Below are 11,910 nucleotides of genomic sequence, written 5' to 3' on the forward strand. Positions count from 1 at the left end.
GCGAGCGGACCCGCGGGATGCGGCGCAAGGCCGTTAGCAAGCGGAAGACTTCGGGCGGCGCGCTCCGTCGCTCCGTCCGCGACACACTGAGAGGGGGAAGTAGAGAGAGACAGAGAGGGAAGAGAGATAGAAGAGAGAGAGGGATAGAGGATGAAGAGGAAGAGAGGAGAGAGAGGGCGAAGAGGAGAGGAGAGAGAGAGAGATGAAGAAAGAGAGAGAGAGAGAAAAAAAATTTCAGCTTCAGGCCCCGAGTCCCCCCTGCGCGAGGGTGAGGAGGAGGGGGGGGGGTTGCTAAACACAATATAAAACTCAAATAAATTGTTAATTAATTGCCTAACACATAATTGAAATATTTACCTTAGTTCCCTAACACACAGAAAGTGTGGGGGAAAAAATCGTGGAAAATCAAGATGGCGGCCACTCACCTCGGTTCAGAAGGATAAGGCCCGCCCACACACGCACCGATTGGTCGACCGGTCAGGTCACCGAAGCGTAGGATTGGTCAATCGTCGAGTCACTCGACACTCAACTGTAGGAAGACCTCGACGTCACACGGTCGCTAATGAGATGCTAATGAGCGGAACGCTGAACGTTTTTGGGATACCGCGGGCGGGATTTTTGTCTGGCCGAAACGTAAATACACCTATGACCGGTCCGGAATCGCAAGCTTTCTTTTGAGGCGACGCACGCGTCGGTACGCTCTGTAACTTCCAAACGTATAGAGACCAGGCGGACAGACAGACAGACAGACAGAAGAGCCGCTTTATATATATAGATACATAATTCCCTTTAACTTACCTTACTGTATGTGTCTGTTACTATACTCAGGCTTCTCTCCTGTACTCTGCGTCATGACGTCAGAGCTCGGAACCTTCCAACAGTAGAGCTCGGAACCTGCTGGCAGTTGAGCTCGGAACCTGCTGGCAGTTGAGCTGGGAAACTTCTACTTAGTCCTCGTGGAGTCCCCGCTGGGACAAGACCTATACCATGGTGCTCCTACAGTCAGCCATCTTACCTGCCATCTTACCTGATGTAATTAGTCTGTTCCTGTAAATAAACAACTTGTTAATAGTTCGTCGAAGTCAAACTCTCTTATTTAGTGGCGATCTACACGAACCGCTACAATGTGAATTTTAAAATGAAGGTGTTGCTGGACTGGGAGACAATGTAGGTCAGTGAGCACAGGGGTGATGGGTGAACGGGACTTGGTGCAAATTATGATTTGCCTGGGAACCTTCTTAGGTTAGATGGTCTGTGGGATTTCCTGGGAACAAGCAGAGGAGCAGCACAGCAGGTAAGTCATTATTTGACTTATCCCAACAGGCACGGGTAAAGGACGCCTCTTGTTTGTCCTTACCAATACGATGGGCGATGCACTTCCGGACAAAAATGTGCAAACACCTCCTGCCCGCCATATTGGGGCCTTAGTAGTCCAAGCAGCACCTGAAAATGGGCGCTGCATGGACCAATTTCTAAACTCTGCATCTTTATCAATCAATAGTGTAACTTTACCCATTGCTTTTATTAAAAAAGTATTGACGCTTAGAGAGGTTGTTGCATGTCTTACAAAAGCATTTAGATTAGTGATTATATTCCAGGAACCCCTTCTCTCTACTCCAGGATTCCCCTGCTCCTGGATTTTAAGACCGTAATCTATGCTCCAGGATTTCCATGTTCCTGGATTTAGAACCCCCTCCCTGTATCGCAGGATCCCTCTAATGAGCCTGTAGTTCCCTGGCTCAGGTATTCCTCTTTTTAAATACAGATACTCCATTTATCTGATTCTAATCCTGCAGAGCCTCTCCAGTACTCAATGAACCTTCTGTTACTGTACCCAATACCCTGTACATCACCTTCCTTGCCTCTTTCAGCAACCTCAGATAGATGCCATTTGGCCCATTATTAATGGAGATTAAGGGACTGATTTTCCTATCAGTAACCTCCAGGAACCTATTGCCAGGGCACTAATGACAGGAAATAAGGGAGAGACGCATAATACGCGGGCTTGACCACTGTTATGTTGTTTCTAGGATTTCCTGGGGTTTCCCCAAAAGGGCGGCCGCCTGCACCAGCAAGCACTCCCATGAAAATTAAGAAGTTGGGGGTGTTCCTGGTTTCACAAACCTAATTTTCTCAACCCTGTTTTATTTCTGGTGAATCTCAATTATTACTGTTCAATATAAATATAAATCTCACTGTCAACTACTTCAAATCTTGGGGTAATTCTCAAATAAAGAATAAACAATGATTTATGTAAATACACCATCACTTTTTTCATTCGTTCCTGGGATGTGGGTGTCACTGGCAAGGCCAGCATTTTTGCCCATCCCTAATTGCCTTGAGAAGGTGGTGGTGAGCCGTATTCTTAAACCGGTGCTATCCTTGTGGTTATGGTACTCCCATAGTGCAGTTAAGGAGGTCCAGGATTTTGACCCAACGACGATGAAGGAACGGCAATATATTTCCAAGTCAGGATGGTGTGTGACTTGGAGGGAAACTTGGAGGTGATGGTGTTCCCAAGCGCCTGCTGCCCTTGTCCTTCTAAGTGGTAGAGTTCACGAGTTTGGGAGGGGCTGTCGAAGAAGCCTTGGCGAGTTGCTGCAGTGCATCTTGTAGATGGTACACACTGCAGCCACGGTATGCCAGTGGTGGAGGGAGTGAATGTTTAAGGTGCTGGATGGGTTACCAATCAAGTGGGTTGCTTTGTCCTGGATGGTGTCAAGCTTCTTGAATGTTGTTGGAGCTGCACTCATCCAGGCAAGTGGAGAGTATTCCATCACACTCCTGACTTGTGCCTTGTAGATGGTGGAAATGCTTTGGGGAGTCAGGAGGTGAGACACTCGCCATAGAATACCCAACCTCTGAGTTGCTCTTGTAGCCACAGTATTTATGTGGCTGGTCCAGTTAAGTTTCTGGTCAATGGTGACCCCCCGGGATGTTGATGGTGTGGGATTTGGCAATGGTAATGCCGTTGAATGTCAAGGAGCGGTGGTTAGAATCTCTCTTGTTGGAGATAGTTATTGCCTAGCACTTGTATAGCGCGAATGTTACTTGCCACTTATCAGCCCAAGCCTGAATGTCGACCAGGTCTTGCTGCATGCGGGCATGGACTGCATCATTATCGGAGGAGTTGCGAATGGCACTGAACACTGCGCAATTATCAGCAAACATGCCCACTTCTGACCTTATGATGGAGGGAAGGTCATTGATGAAGCAGTTGAAGATGGTTGGGCCTAGGACATTGCCCTGAGGAACTCCTGCAACAATGTCCTGGGGCTGAGATGATTGGCCTCCAACAACCACAACCATCTTCCTTTGTGCTAGGTATGACTCCAGCCAGTGGACAGGCATCCCCCTGATTCCCATTGACTTCAATTTTACTCGGGCTCCTTGGTGACACAACCAGTCAAATGCTGCCTTGATGTCAAGGCAGTCACTCTCACCTCACCTCTAGAATTCAGCTCTTTTGTCCATGTTTGGACCAAGGCTGTAATGAGGTCTGGAGCTGAGCGGTCCTGCTGGAACCCAGTCTGAACATGTTATTGGTGAGATAAGCACTATTGACGACACCTTCCATCACTTTGCTGATGATTGAGAGTAGACTGATGGGGTGGTAATTGGATGGATTGGATTTGTCCTGCTTTTTGTGGATAGGACATACCTGGGCAATTTTCCACATTGTCAGATAGATGCCAGTGTTATACTGGAACAGCTTGGCTAGAGGCGCAGCTAGTTCTGGAGCACAAGTCTTCAGCACGACAGTTGGGATGTTGTCGGGGCCCATAGCCTTTGCTGTATCCAGTGCACTCAGCCGTTTCTTGCTATCACGTGGAGTGAATCGAATTGGCTGAAGACTGGCTTCGGTGATGGTGGGGACCACAGGAGAAGGCCAAGATGGATCAACCACTCGACACTTCTGGCTGAAGATGGCTGCAAATGCTTCAGCCTTGTCTTTTGCACTCATGTGCTGAGCTCCCCCATCATTGAGGATGGGGGTATTCATGGAGCCTCCTCCTCCTGTTAGTTGTTTAATTGTCTACCACCACCACTCACAACTGGATGTGGCAGGACTACAGAGCTTTGATCTGATGCATTGATTGTGGGATCACTTAGCCCTGTCTATAGCATGCTGCTGCCATTGTTTAGCATGCATGTAGTCCTGTGTTGCAGCTTCCCCAGGTTGGCACCTCATTTTTAAGTACATCTGGTGCTGCTCCTGGCATGCTCTTCTACACTCCTCACTGAACCAGGGTTGGTTGCCTGGCTTGATGGTAATGGTAGAGTGAGGGATATACCAGGCCATGAGGTTACAGATTGTGGTGGAATACAATTCTGCTGCTGCTGATGCCCTACAACGCCTCATGGATGCCCAGTTTTAAACTGCTAGATTTGGCATTTGACATTTAGCACGGTGGTAGTGCCACATAACACGAAGGAGGGTGTCCTCAGTGTGAAGACCGGAATTTGTCTCTACAAGGACTGTGCAATGGTCACTGCCATCAATATTGTCATGGACAGATGCATCTGCGACAGGTAGATTGGTGAGGACGATGTCAAGTAGGTTTTCCCCTCATGTCCTCATGTTGCTCCTCTCATCACCTGCTGCAGACCCAGTCTGGCAGCTATGCCCCTCAGGATTCGGCCAGCTCAGTCAGTAGTGGTGCTGTCGAGCCACTCGGTAATTTACATGCAATTAAATATAATTTTACAGCGCAGAAACAGGCCATTTGGCCGGTGTTTCATATAAGTCTCCTCCCACCCGATCAGAAATCCTTCTATTCCTTTTTCCCTCCTATTTATCTCGCTTCCCCTTAAATGCATCTATGCTATGCACCTCAACCACGCCAGGTGGCAGCAATTTACACATTCTCACCACTCTGAGTAAAGAAGTTTCTCCTGAATTCCCTATTGTATTTATTAGTGACTATTTTATATTGATGACCCCTAGTTTTGTATTCCCCACCGGTGTAAACATCTTCTCTACATCGACCCTATCAAACCCCTTCATAATTTTAAAGACTTCTATCAGGTCACCCCTCAGCCTTCTCTTTGAGAGAAAAGAGCCCCAGCCTGTTCAGTCTTTCCTGATAATTGTACCCTGTTATTTATAATAGTGTTACTAATGCTGCAATAGCTCCCAGCCATGATTTTGTGCAGTATTGCTATCTTGTTTGTATTGTTAGCTGTAGACATTATCCCTTGAGCGTGTGTGCACATTGCGGTTGCAGTAACAGCTGGCGGTAACCTGATCGCAGGTTGAGCTTCTCCCGGGAAGGTGCGAATTCCTCCGGGAGCGCGGGTGGGCAGCGACAGGGGAATCCCTCCCTACGTCACCGGCGATGGCGGCACGCGGCGGGGGAACTCCTGGTGACGTGTCAGGAGGCGGGGCTCGCCTATAAAAGCGGGCGAGGCGGCGCGCAGCGGGCAGAACTGCTGAGGATCGTGGCTGTTGCGCACGGCAGGGGACGAGCCACACACCGCCGCGGAGATGAAGTTGCATGACGGCATGAATGCAGCGAGATGTAAGTGAGGCATCTTGTGCCATGTAATGGCGGGACCCCCCTCTGCCCCTCGGGAAGCGCAGGCTGCCGGTGACTGCTGCTGCTCCATCACCGCCTGGTGGTGACCGACTGCTGTGGGTGGCTGCAGAGAGGGGACCTGCTGGAAATAGACAGGACCTCGGGCAACATCTCCACCGGAGGACAGGTTCATGTTTGGGGAGTAGATGTTCCTGTAAGGGGAGAAGACGGGTTAATGTTTGGGGAGTAGATGTTCCTGTAAGGGGAGAAGACCGATTTAATGTTGGGGGAGTAATGTTTCTCTAGGGGGAGAAGACAGGTTAATGTTGGGGGAGTAGATTACCCCTTATCCTTAGACTCCAGAACCAGGGGTCACAGTCTAAGGATATGGGGTAAGCCATTTAGGACTGATGAGGAGGAATTTCTTCACCGAGAGTGGTGAACCTGTGGAATTCTCTACCACACAAGGCAGTTGAGGCCAACTTATTAAATATATTCAAGAAGGAGTTTGATATATTTCTTAAGGCTTAAGGGATATGGGGAGAAAGCAGGGGCAGGGTACTGAATTTGGATGATCAGCCATGCTCTCATTAAATGGTGGAACAGGCTCGGGGCTGAATGGCTTACTCCTGCTCCTATCTTCTATGTTTCTGAGGGGAGAGGACAGGTTAATGTTTGGGGAGTAGATGTTCCTGTAAGTGGAGAAGACAGGTTAATGTCATGGGATCTTTTGCAACTATCTAAATGGGCAGATGGGGCTTTGATTTAATTGCTCATCTGTTAAATCGGCCCTCTGGTGGTGGGCACGACTCCCTCTGTACTGCACTGAAGTAGCAGCCTAGATTATCTGCTCAAGTCCTGGAGTGGGATTTGAACCCATAACCTTCTTACTTGGAGTGCCACGCTGCCATTTGAGGAGTCTGACGGGGACAGATTAATGTTTGGGCTGTAGACCTGTGGTCGACTAGTTCCACCTGAGGTTTCACTATTTCTCTTTTTTTATGTGTGGCTGTGTACCTCCAGCATTTTTTTTTTGTTTCAGATTTGAGGTTTATTTTTCTGTTCTTGGTCTGCTGGGGCACACATGGTAATGCACAAGGGCCTTGGCTGCTTTGCTAGTAGCAGACTTTCTGCAGGCACTACCAGTGGCTGTATCTTGACCTGTGTCTTGTTTGTGTTGCAGCATGGTTGGAGGATGAAGATCTGAGTGCTGTCCTATGTGAATTTGATGCTGTGATTGAGGATTTCACCTCCCCTCTAAACAAGAGACATTTTCGATATGATGAACACTTAAGATGCATGAAGCGGAGAAGCAGCACGAGCATCAGTGACTGCGGTATTAGTGATTCAGACAGTGAGTATTCAATACTGAGCAAGACACCCCTAATGTGGGGAAATGTCCCCAACCTTTGGAGCAGGGCCAGGATCCAGGTGCCACAACTGGTCAATGAGTTGTTATTAAATCACTCTTTGATCAGGCAGAACCTTGACTGAACATCATGTATAACACAATCCCCTTCCTGAATGAAACCTTTTCAGACCAATGGTGTGCAGGATCACAAGATCGTTATGGGAGGGAAGCGATTGAGTCTATCTGAATTCATCCATCCAGGAAGATCTTAAAGTCCCCCCATTGCAGCATCTAATTGTTTCTTAACTGATTCCAGGTTTTCTGTCTCCACCACTCTGGAAGCCTATTGCGAAGAGGAATTTCTTAATATCTACCCTAAATTGACCTTTTACCAATTTGGCTGGTGTACCCTTATCCTAGAAGTAATATTCTGAATTTCCCTTTTCCATTCCCTTGACTATCTTGTCTACCTCCTATAAGATCACTTCTGACATCTCCTTTCCAAGCTGAAAAGTCCAAGTTTCTCTAGCCTTTCTTATAACTCAAATTTAACACTAGATTAGTCTCGTGGCTTTTTTCTGCACTGCCTCCAGTACTTCAATGTCTCCCTTGCTTCTCCGTCCCCAGGATTAGGCCAAGTATTCAATGAGTGGAGCAACATGCAGTTTGATCACTACCTCCTCTGGCCTCTCTAGTACAATGTTGTATTGGCTAAATTGTTTGCTCTGCGTTGGTGTCCCATCTGTCCTCTATTCCCAGCGTGTTGATATTTGGCTCTGTTGTGCATGGTGGAAAATTATTTATTCTTTGCTGCATGCAAAATGGAAAGTAAACGTGCTGCACTTTCGAATTGTATTGGTGAGGGTGCGACTTCCTCATCTGTTTGAATTCTTTTTGATGTACATGTTCCACCCGAGTGGTTTCAGTGCACTAGTTCCTGTTTGCTTTTAAAATGACAGGTACAGATTCACTTCGGAGAAACAGTTTCAGCTTCAGCGACGAGAAGCTTAATAGTTCCACGCTTTCATCTTCTAAAGGTATTGTTGCTTTCTCTTGTCACTTATCTGATTACCCTTGTTGTTCAAGTGTCGATTGTCGGACATTATGCTGAGCATTGCAGGCTGGCAGTATGTGTCGGGGAAAATACAATATAAAATCAGTAACAAGGGGTTGGATTCAGGATTATCACCAGATAGTGGCATTTAGCAGAACTATTTTCACTTCAGGAACCTTCATAATGTTTTCCCTCTACATCCTCACCCCATGCATTACTCTGAGAATTCTGGAGCTTAGGGCCTTGACAGCTGAAGGCAAGGCTGGTAATGGTGATTAAAATTGGGAATGCTCAAAAGGCCAGAATTGGAGGGGGGCAGATATGGGGGGTGTGGGGCTGGAGGAGGTTGGAAATAGGGAGGGGTGAGGCCGTGGAGGGATTTGAAAACCAGGATGAGAATTTTAAAATTGAGGCATTGGTGGACCTAAAGCCAATGTAGGTCAGCGATCACCAGGGTGATGGGTGAACAGGACTTGGTGCGAGCTACGACATGGGCAGCAGAGTTTTCTCGCCCCTGTGGGCGAGTTTACAGACTGGGAGATCCTTCTCTCCAAAGGGAGCTGGCCAAATAGGTGCAGATAGTCACTGGGGGGATGGTGAAGTTAATCATGGTCCTGTAGCAAGACAAGGTCTTTATCTGGAAGGATTGTGTGCAATAGAGGGCCGGTTTTGCTGCTGCTGTTCTCGCAGCATTAATCAGTCACGATCAGGTGGAACTCTTTGGGTCTGGTGGAGGAGTTTGAACTGACTTTGATTCTTCTGCAGCTATAGATTGCTGCCAGTCCTCCCTTGTTGGAGAGAGACCCAGGTGTCTCCTCCAAGAGTCATGTAGATCTCCATTTGTTGTTTGGGAGGATTGCCTGGTGTAGGGAAGGAGCTAGGTCCAGATTTGAGCTCTGTGCTATGGAGGAAAGGTCATCTATCACTAGTTTGTGGAGAATTGCAGGGTCCTATGGAAGAAGGGCTCCTGTTGTGAAGTGGAACTTGTGTACAGGTTGTTGGAATGTCATCATCTGGACCCTGTGGAGCAACCAGTATCATTTTAATACTGCTTTGAAGCTACTTGCAGTGAGTGCCTTATGCTTGCAACATTTTGAGATTGTGCCTGTAATGACTTGGCTGTGTAACAGTGCTGTGCAACATGCTTGCAGGCAGCACAAACTCAAATGGCTCTACAGGCTGAGGTCACTCATTTCTAACTCCAAGGGGCAAAGTGCCATCATCTGCCAATGTAAATGGCCAGCCCCTGTTCCCCTTGCAATATTTGGCCACGGGTGGGCCTTTTCCTGTTTGGATCTTACCCTGGTACCAGGCAAGGTCCCAGCCAGTAGTGTGAAGTTCAAGTGACTATGCACGCACATTCTTGGCACATGTGTGGTTACTTCAAGTTGCTTTTCACGCAGCAGTTGGTTCCTTACTAAGTCGTCTTGGCGGTCAACCTTAACAAACCCACGAATCTTGCTTTGGGGTCAACTAACGTGGGATTGGAGTTGTGCAGGCCAGACCAGGAAGGTATGGCATATCTCTCTCTCTCTCTCTCTCTCTCTCTCAAGAACATTAGTGAACAGTTGAGTTTTTTTTACAATAAGCTGGCAGCCTTCATGGCCATTTTTTTGGGGGGTTGCTGGTCCAAGTACCATAACCACTAAGCTAGTACCCTCTAATAACAATGTAAATAGGCCTTTTAATCAGCAACTGGGTGCATTTCCCTGAGATCTTATGAACAGGAGAGACCAGCAATGCCAAACCTCAGTGAAAAGCTTCAAATGGTTCTTTTATTTACAGCAAAGCTTGGAGATACAAAGGAACTGGAAGACTTTATTGCCGATTTGGACAGAACGTTAGAAAGTGAGTGCCGTCCCTGCTTTATAAACTGCAGTGGGAATAAGTTTCTGTTGTGCGCATGCAGTGTGTTGATTAATACTGTATTGGTACCAATATGTAACCTAATGACCCGGGTTTATTCATTCAGCATTTTATTGGGTACTATGTATAGTACATATGCTAGTAATCTGCCACTATGGTTATGTAATGGCTGCCTTTATGATGGTTGTGTTTGCATTTGGATTCCTAGAGCTCCGTGTCTGAGACAGTTCCCAGTGGCAGATTCACAAACTCGGGTAACTGAGTCCAATCTGCAGGCTATGTAAAGGAATTTAACAGCACAAATACTAGGAGCTAGCTACCAGAATCCTATAAAAGCAGCTTGATGGCGTTATTCAGGCTGGTTGACTGATACTGATCCTGTCGCCTACTAAATATCTGCAAACATGTGTGTCATTCTGAAGCTAATTGTTTCCTGCATTGCATTGGTTCACAGGTATGTGAGGACGGGGAGGGGGGGGGCGAGCCTGGGCCTTGGCCTCGTTCAGCCACATGAAGAAAGTACGCCAACGTCTACAAAACCTGTTCAATCTGCCGACATTACTCAACGACTGTTTTCACGCTGACTCTTGGACAGTCACCAGGTCTCGATCAGTAAATACATTTCAAAACCATTTCTATTTCAAATACATTTTAATATTTGCATGCTATGTTTTTACTAAAATAAAGTTTGGAATCTAATTTTGAGCAGTATAGAAATATATTGGATAGCCACTATAGTATGCCTTTGTATAGGGGGGAGTCTCGGTGGTTAGGAGAGGAGGTTGTGGAGAAGGGTCAATGGTCAAAGGTGGTGGGGCTGATTGAGGATTGGGAGGGGTTTAAATGTGGGTTGAGTGTAGGGCAGGGTGGGGGAAATGGAGAAGAATTGGGGTGGAGGGTTGGGAGAGGAGGTGGTGGGGCTGGATTGGGGGTAGAGAACAGCAGTGATTGGGAAGGGGGTTAAATGTGGGGTCAGGAGGAGCAGGAGTGCTTGCATTCAGTTAAGTTACTTGCCTTCTGTGTTACAGGTGATCCCTAGGCCTGGTTTCCCCAAGTTCAGCCAACAATGGTGCTGGCTGCCTTGGGGCAACCCAGTCTTCGAGAGGGGGCCTCAAATCGATGTTAGGCCCCTTTTATTTACATATGCAAAGTTGTGCACGTGCTTCCTGACTGGGGCCTTGGTAATCCAAGTAGCACCTGAACGGGTGCTGCTTGAACCAATTTCTAAGCCAGTATCCACAACCGCACAGCAAAATGGAAATAAAAAGTCATTTTATAGTCGTAAATTACAATTTTTGTTACTAATGGTTGTTTCACATTGAAATATATTTTTTGTAAATTGAAACATTTACAGGATTCAGAAGTCTGTGCATGTATTCATAAGCCAGACTCTGGTATGTACAGTGCACACTGTTGCAAAATGAAATGTGTTCTGTTTACTAGCCTTCGTCTGTTGCTCTTCCTCACTCTGATTTCCTGTACTGAACATTAAATAAACTTCTATTTTTGTTTGAAAATTTTGCTTCAGTTTTTCCATCAAAGTGGAACATAAAATGTTTTGTCAGTCGTGCGAAGCCATTTCTTATCTGGCTCGATCAATGATTTAAACTGTTAATGTGGTGTGCCGAGTATCGGGTTCCTGTAGCACTGAAGGGGCTCTATGATGTGTCTAGGGTTGCTGGCCTGAGTTATTTTCAATTTTTCAAATCCCAGTTACAGACTTTAACTGACAGGAAGTATTACTATCATCAGACATTACTGTGCCTGCCTTGTGTGGCAAAGGAAGGATGTAGGAATAAAAATCACTTCATTCAAACTATTTTTAGATACCAAAACATACCAGTTTCACTGAGCTGGAATTATAAGCATATTTGCTATTTTTCTTTTTATGCCACATTTAGAATGCTGTGTGCAAGTTTAGATGCCCCATTATAGTGAAAGAAAAACCTTGCATTTCTATAGCGCCTTTCGTAACCTCAGGACTTCCCAAAGTGCTTTACAACCAATTAAGTACTTTTTGAAGTGTAGTTATTGCTGTAATTTAGGAAACGCAGCAGCCAATTTGTGTGCATTTTTAGTGATGTTGATTTGAGGAATATTGGCCAGAACTCCCCTGCTTT

General features: G+C 46.5%; 1 protein-coding gene across 1 annotated transcript; it reads left to right on the forward strand.

Moving 5' to 3' along the window:
* Positions 1 to 5,413: 5,413 nt before the first annotated feature.
* Positions 5,414 to 11,307, forward strand: rgcc (regulator of cell cycle). Its single transcript, XM_086006087.1, has 5 exons — positions 5,414 to 5,522; positions 6,703 to 6,873; positions 7,830 to 7,907; positions 9,710 to 9,772; positions 10,245 to 11,307. The coding sequence occupies exons 1-5, from the start codon at positions 5,489 to 5,491 to the stop codon at positions 10,250 to 10,252; spliced, it is 354 nt and encodes a 117-aa protein (XP_085862213.1). The 5' UTR covers positions 5,414 to 5,488; the 3' UTR covers positions 10,253 to 11,307.
* The last annotated feature ends 603 nt before the right edge of the window (positions 11,308 to 11,910 follow it).

This window comes from Somniosus microcephalus, chromosome 14, assembly GCF_052327205.1.
Source record: "Somniosus microcephalus isolate GS21.2 chromosome 14, FLI_Smic_1.0, whole genome shotgun sequence".
In the NCBI taxonomy this organism is placed as follows: domain Eukaryota; kingdom Metazoa; phylum Chordata; class Chondrichthyes; order Squaliformes; family Somniosidae; genus Somniosus; species Somniosus microcephalus.

Coding starts and splice junctions, on each gene's coding strand:
- rgcc (XM_086006087.1), top strand. CDS start 5,489: ATGAAGTTGCATGACGGCATGAATGCAGCGAGAT. Junction 5,523..6,702: donor CGGCATGAATGCAGCGAGAT/GTAAGTGAGGCA, acceptor TTTGTGTTGCAG/CATGGTTGGAGGATGAAGAT. Junction 6,874..7,829: donor CGGTATTAGTGATTCAGACA/GTGAGTATTCAA, acceptor TTAAAATGACAG/GTACAGATTCACTTCGGAGA.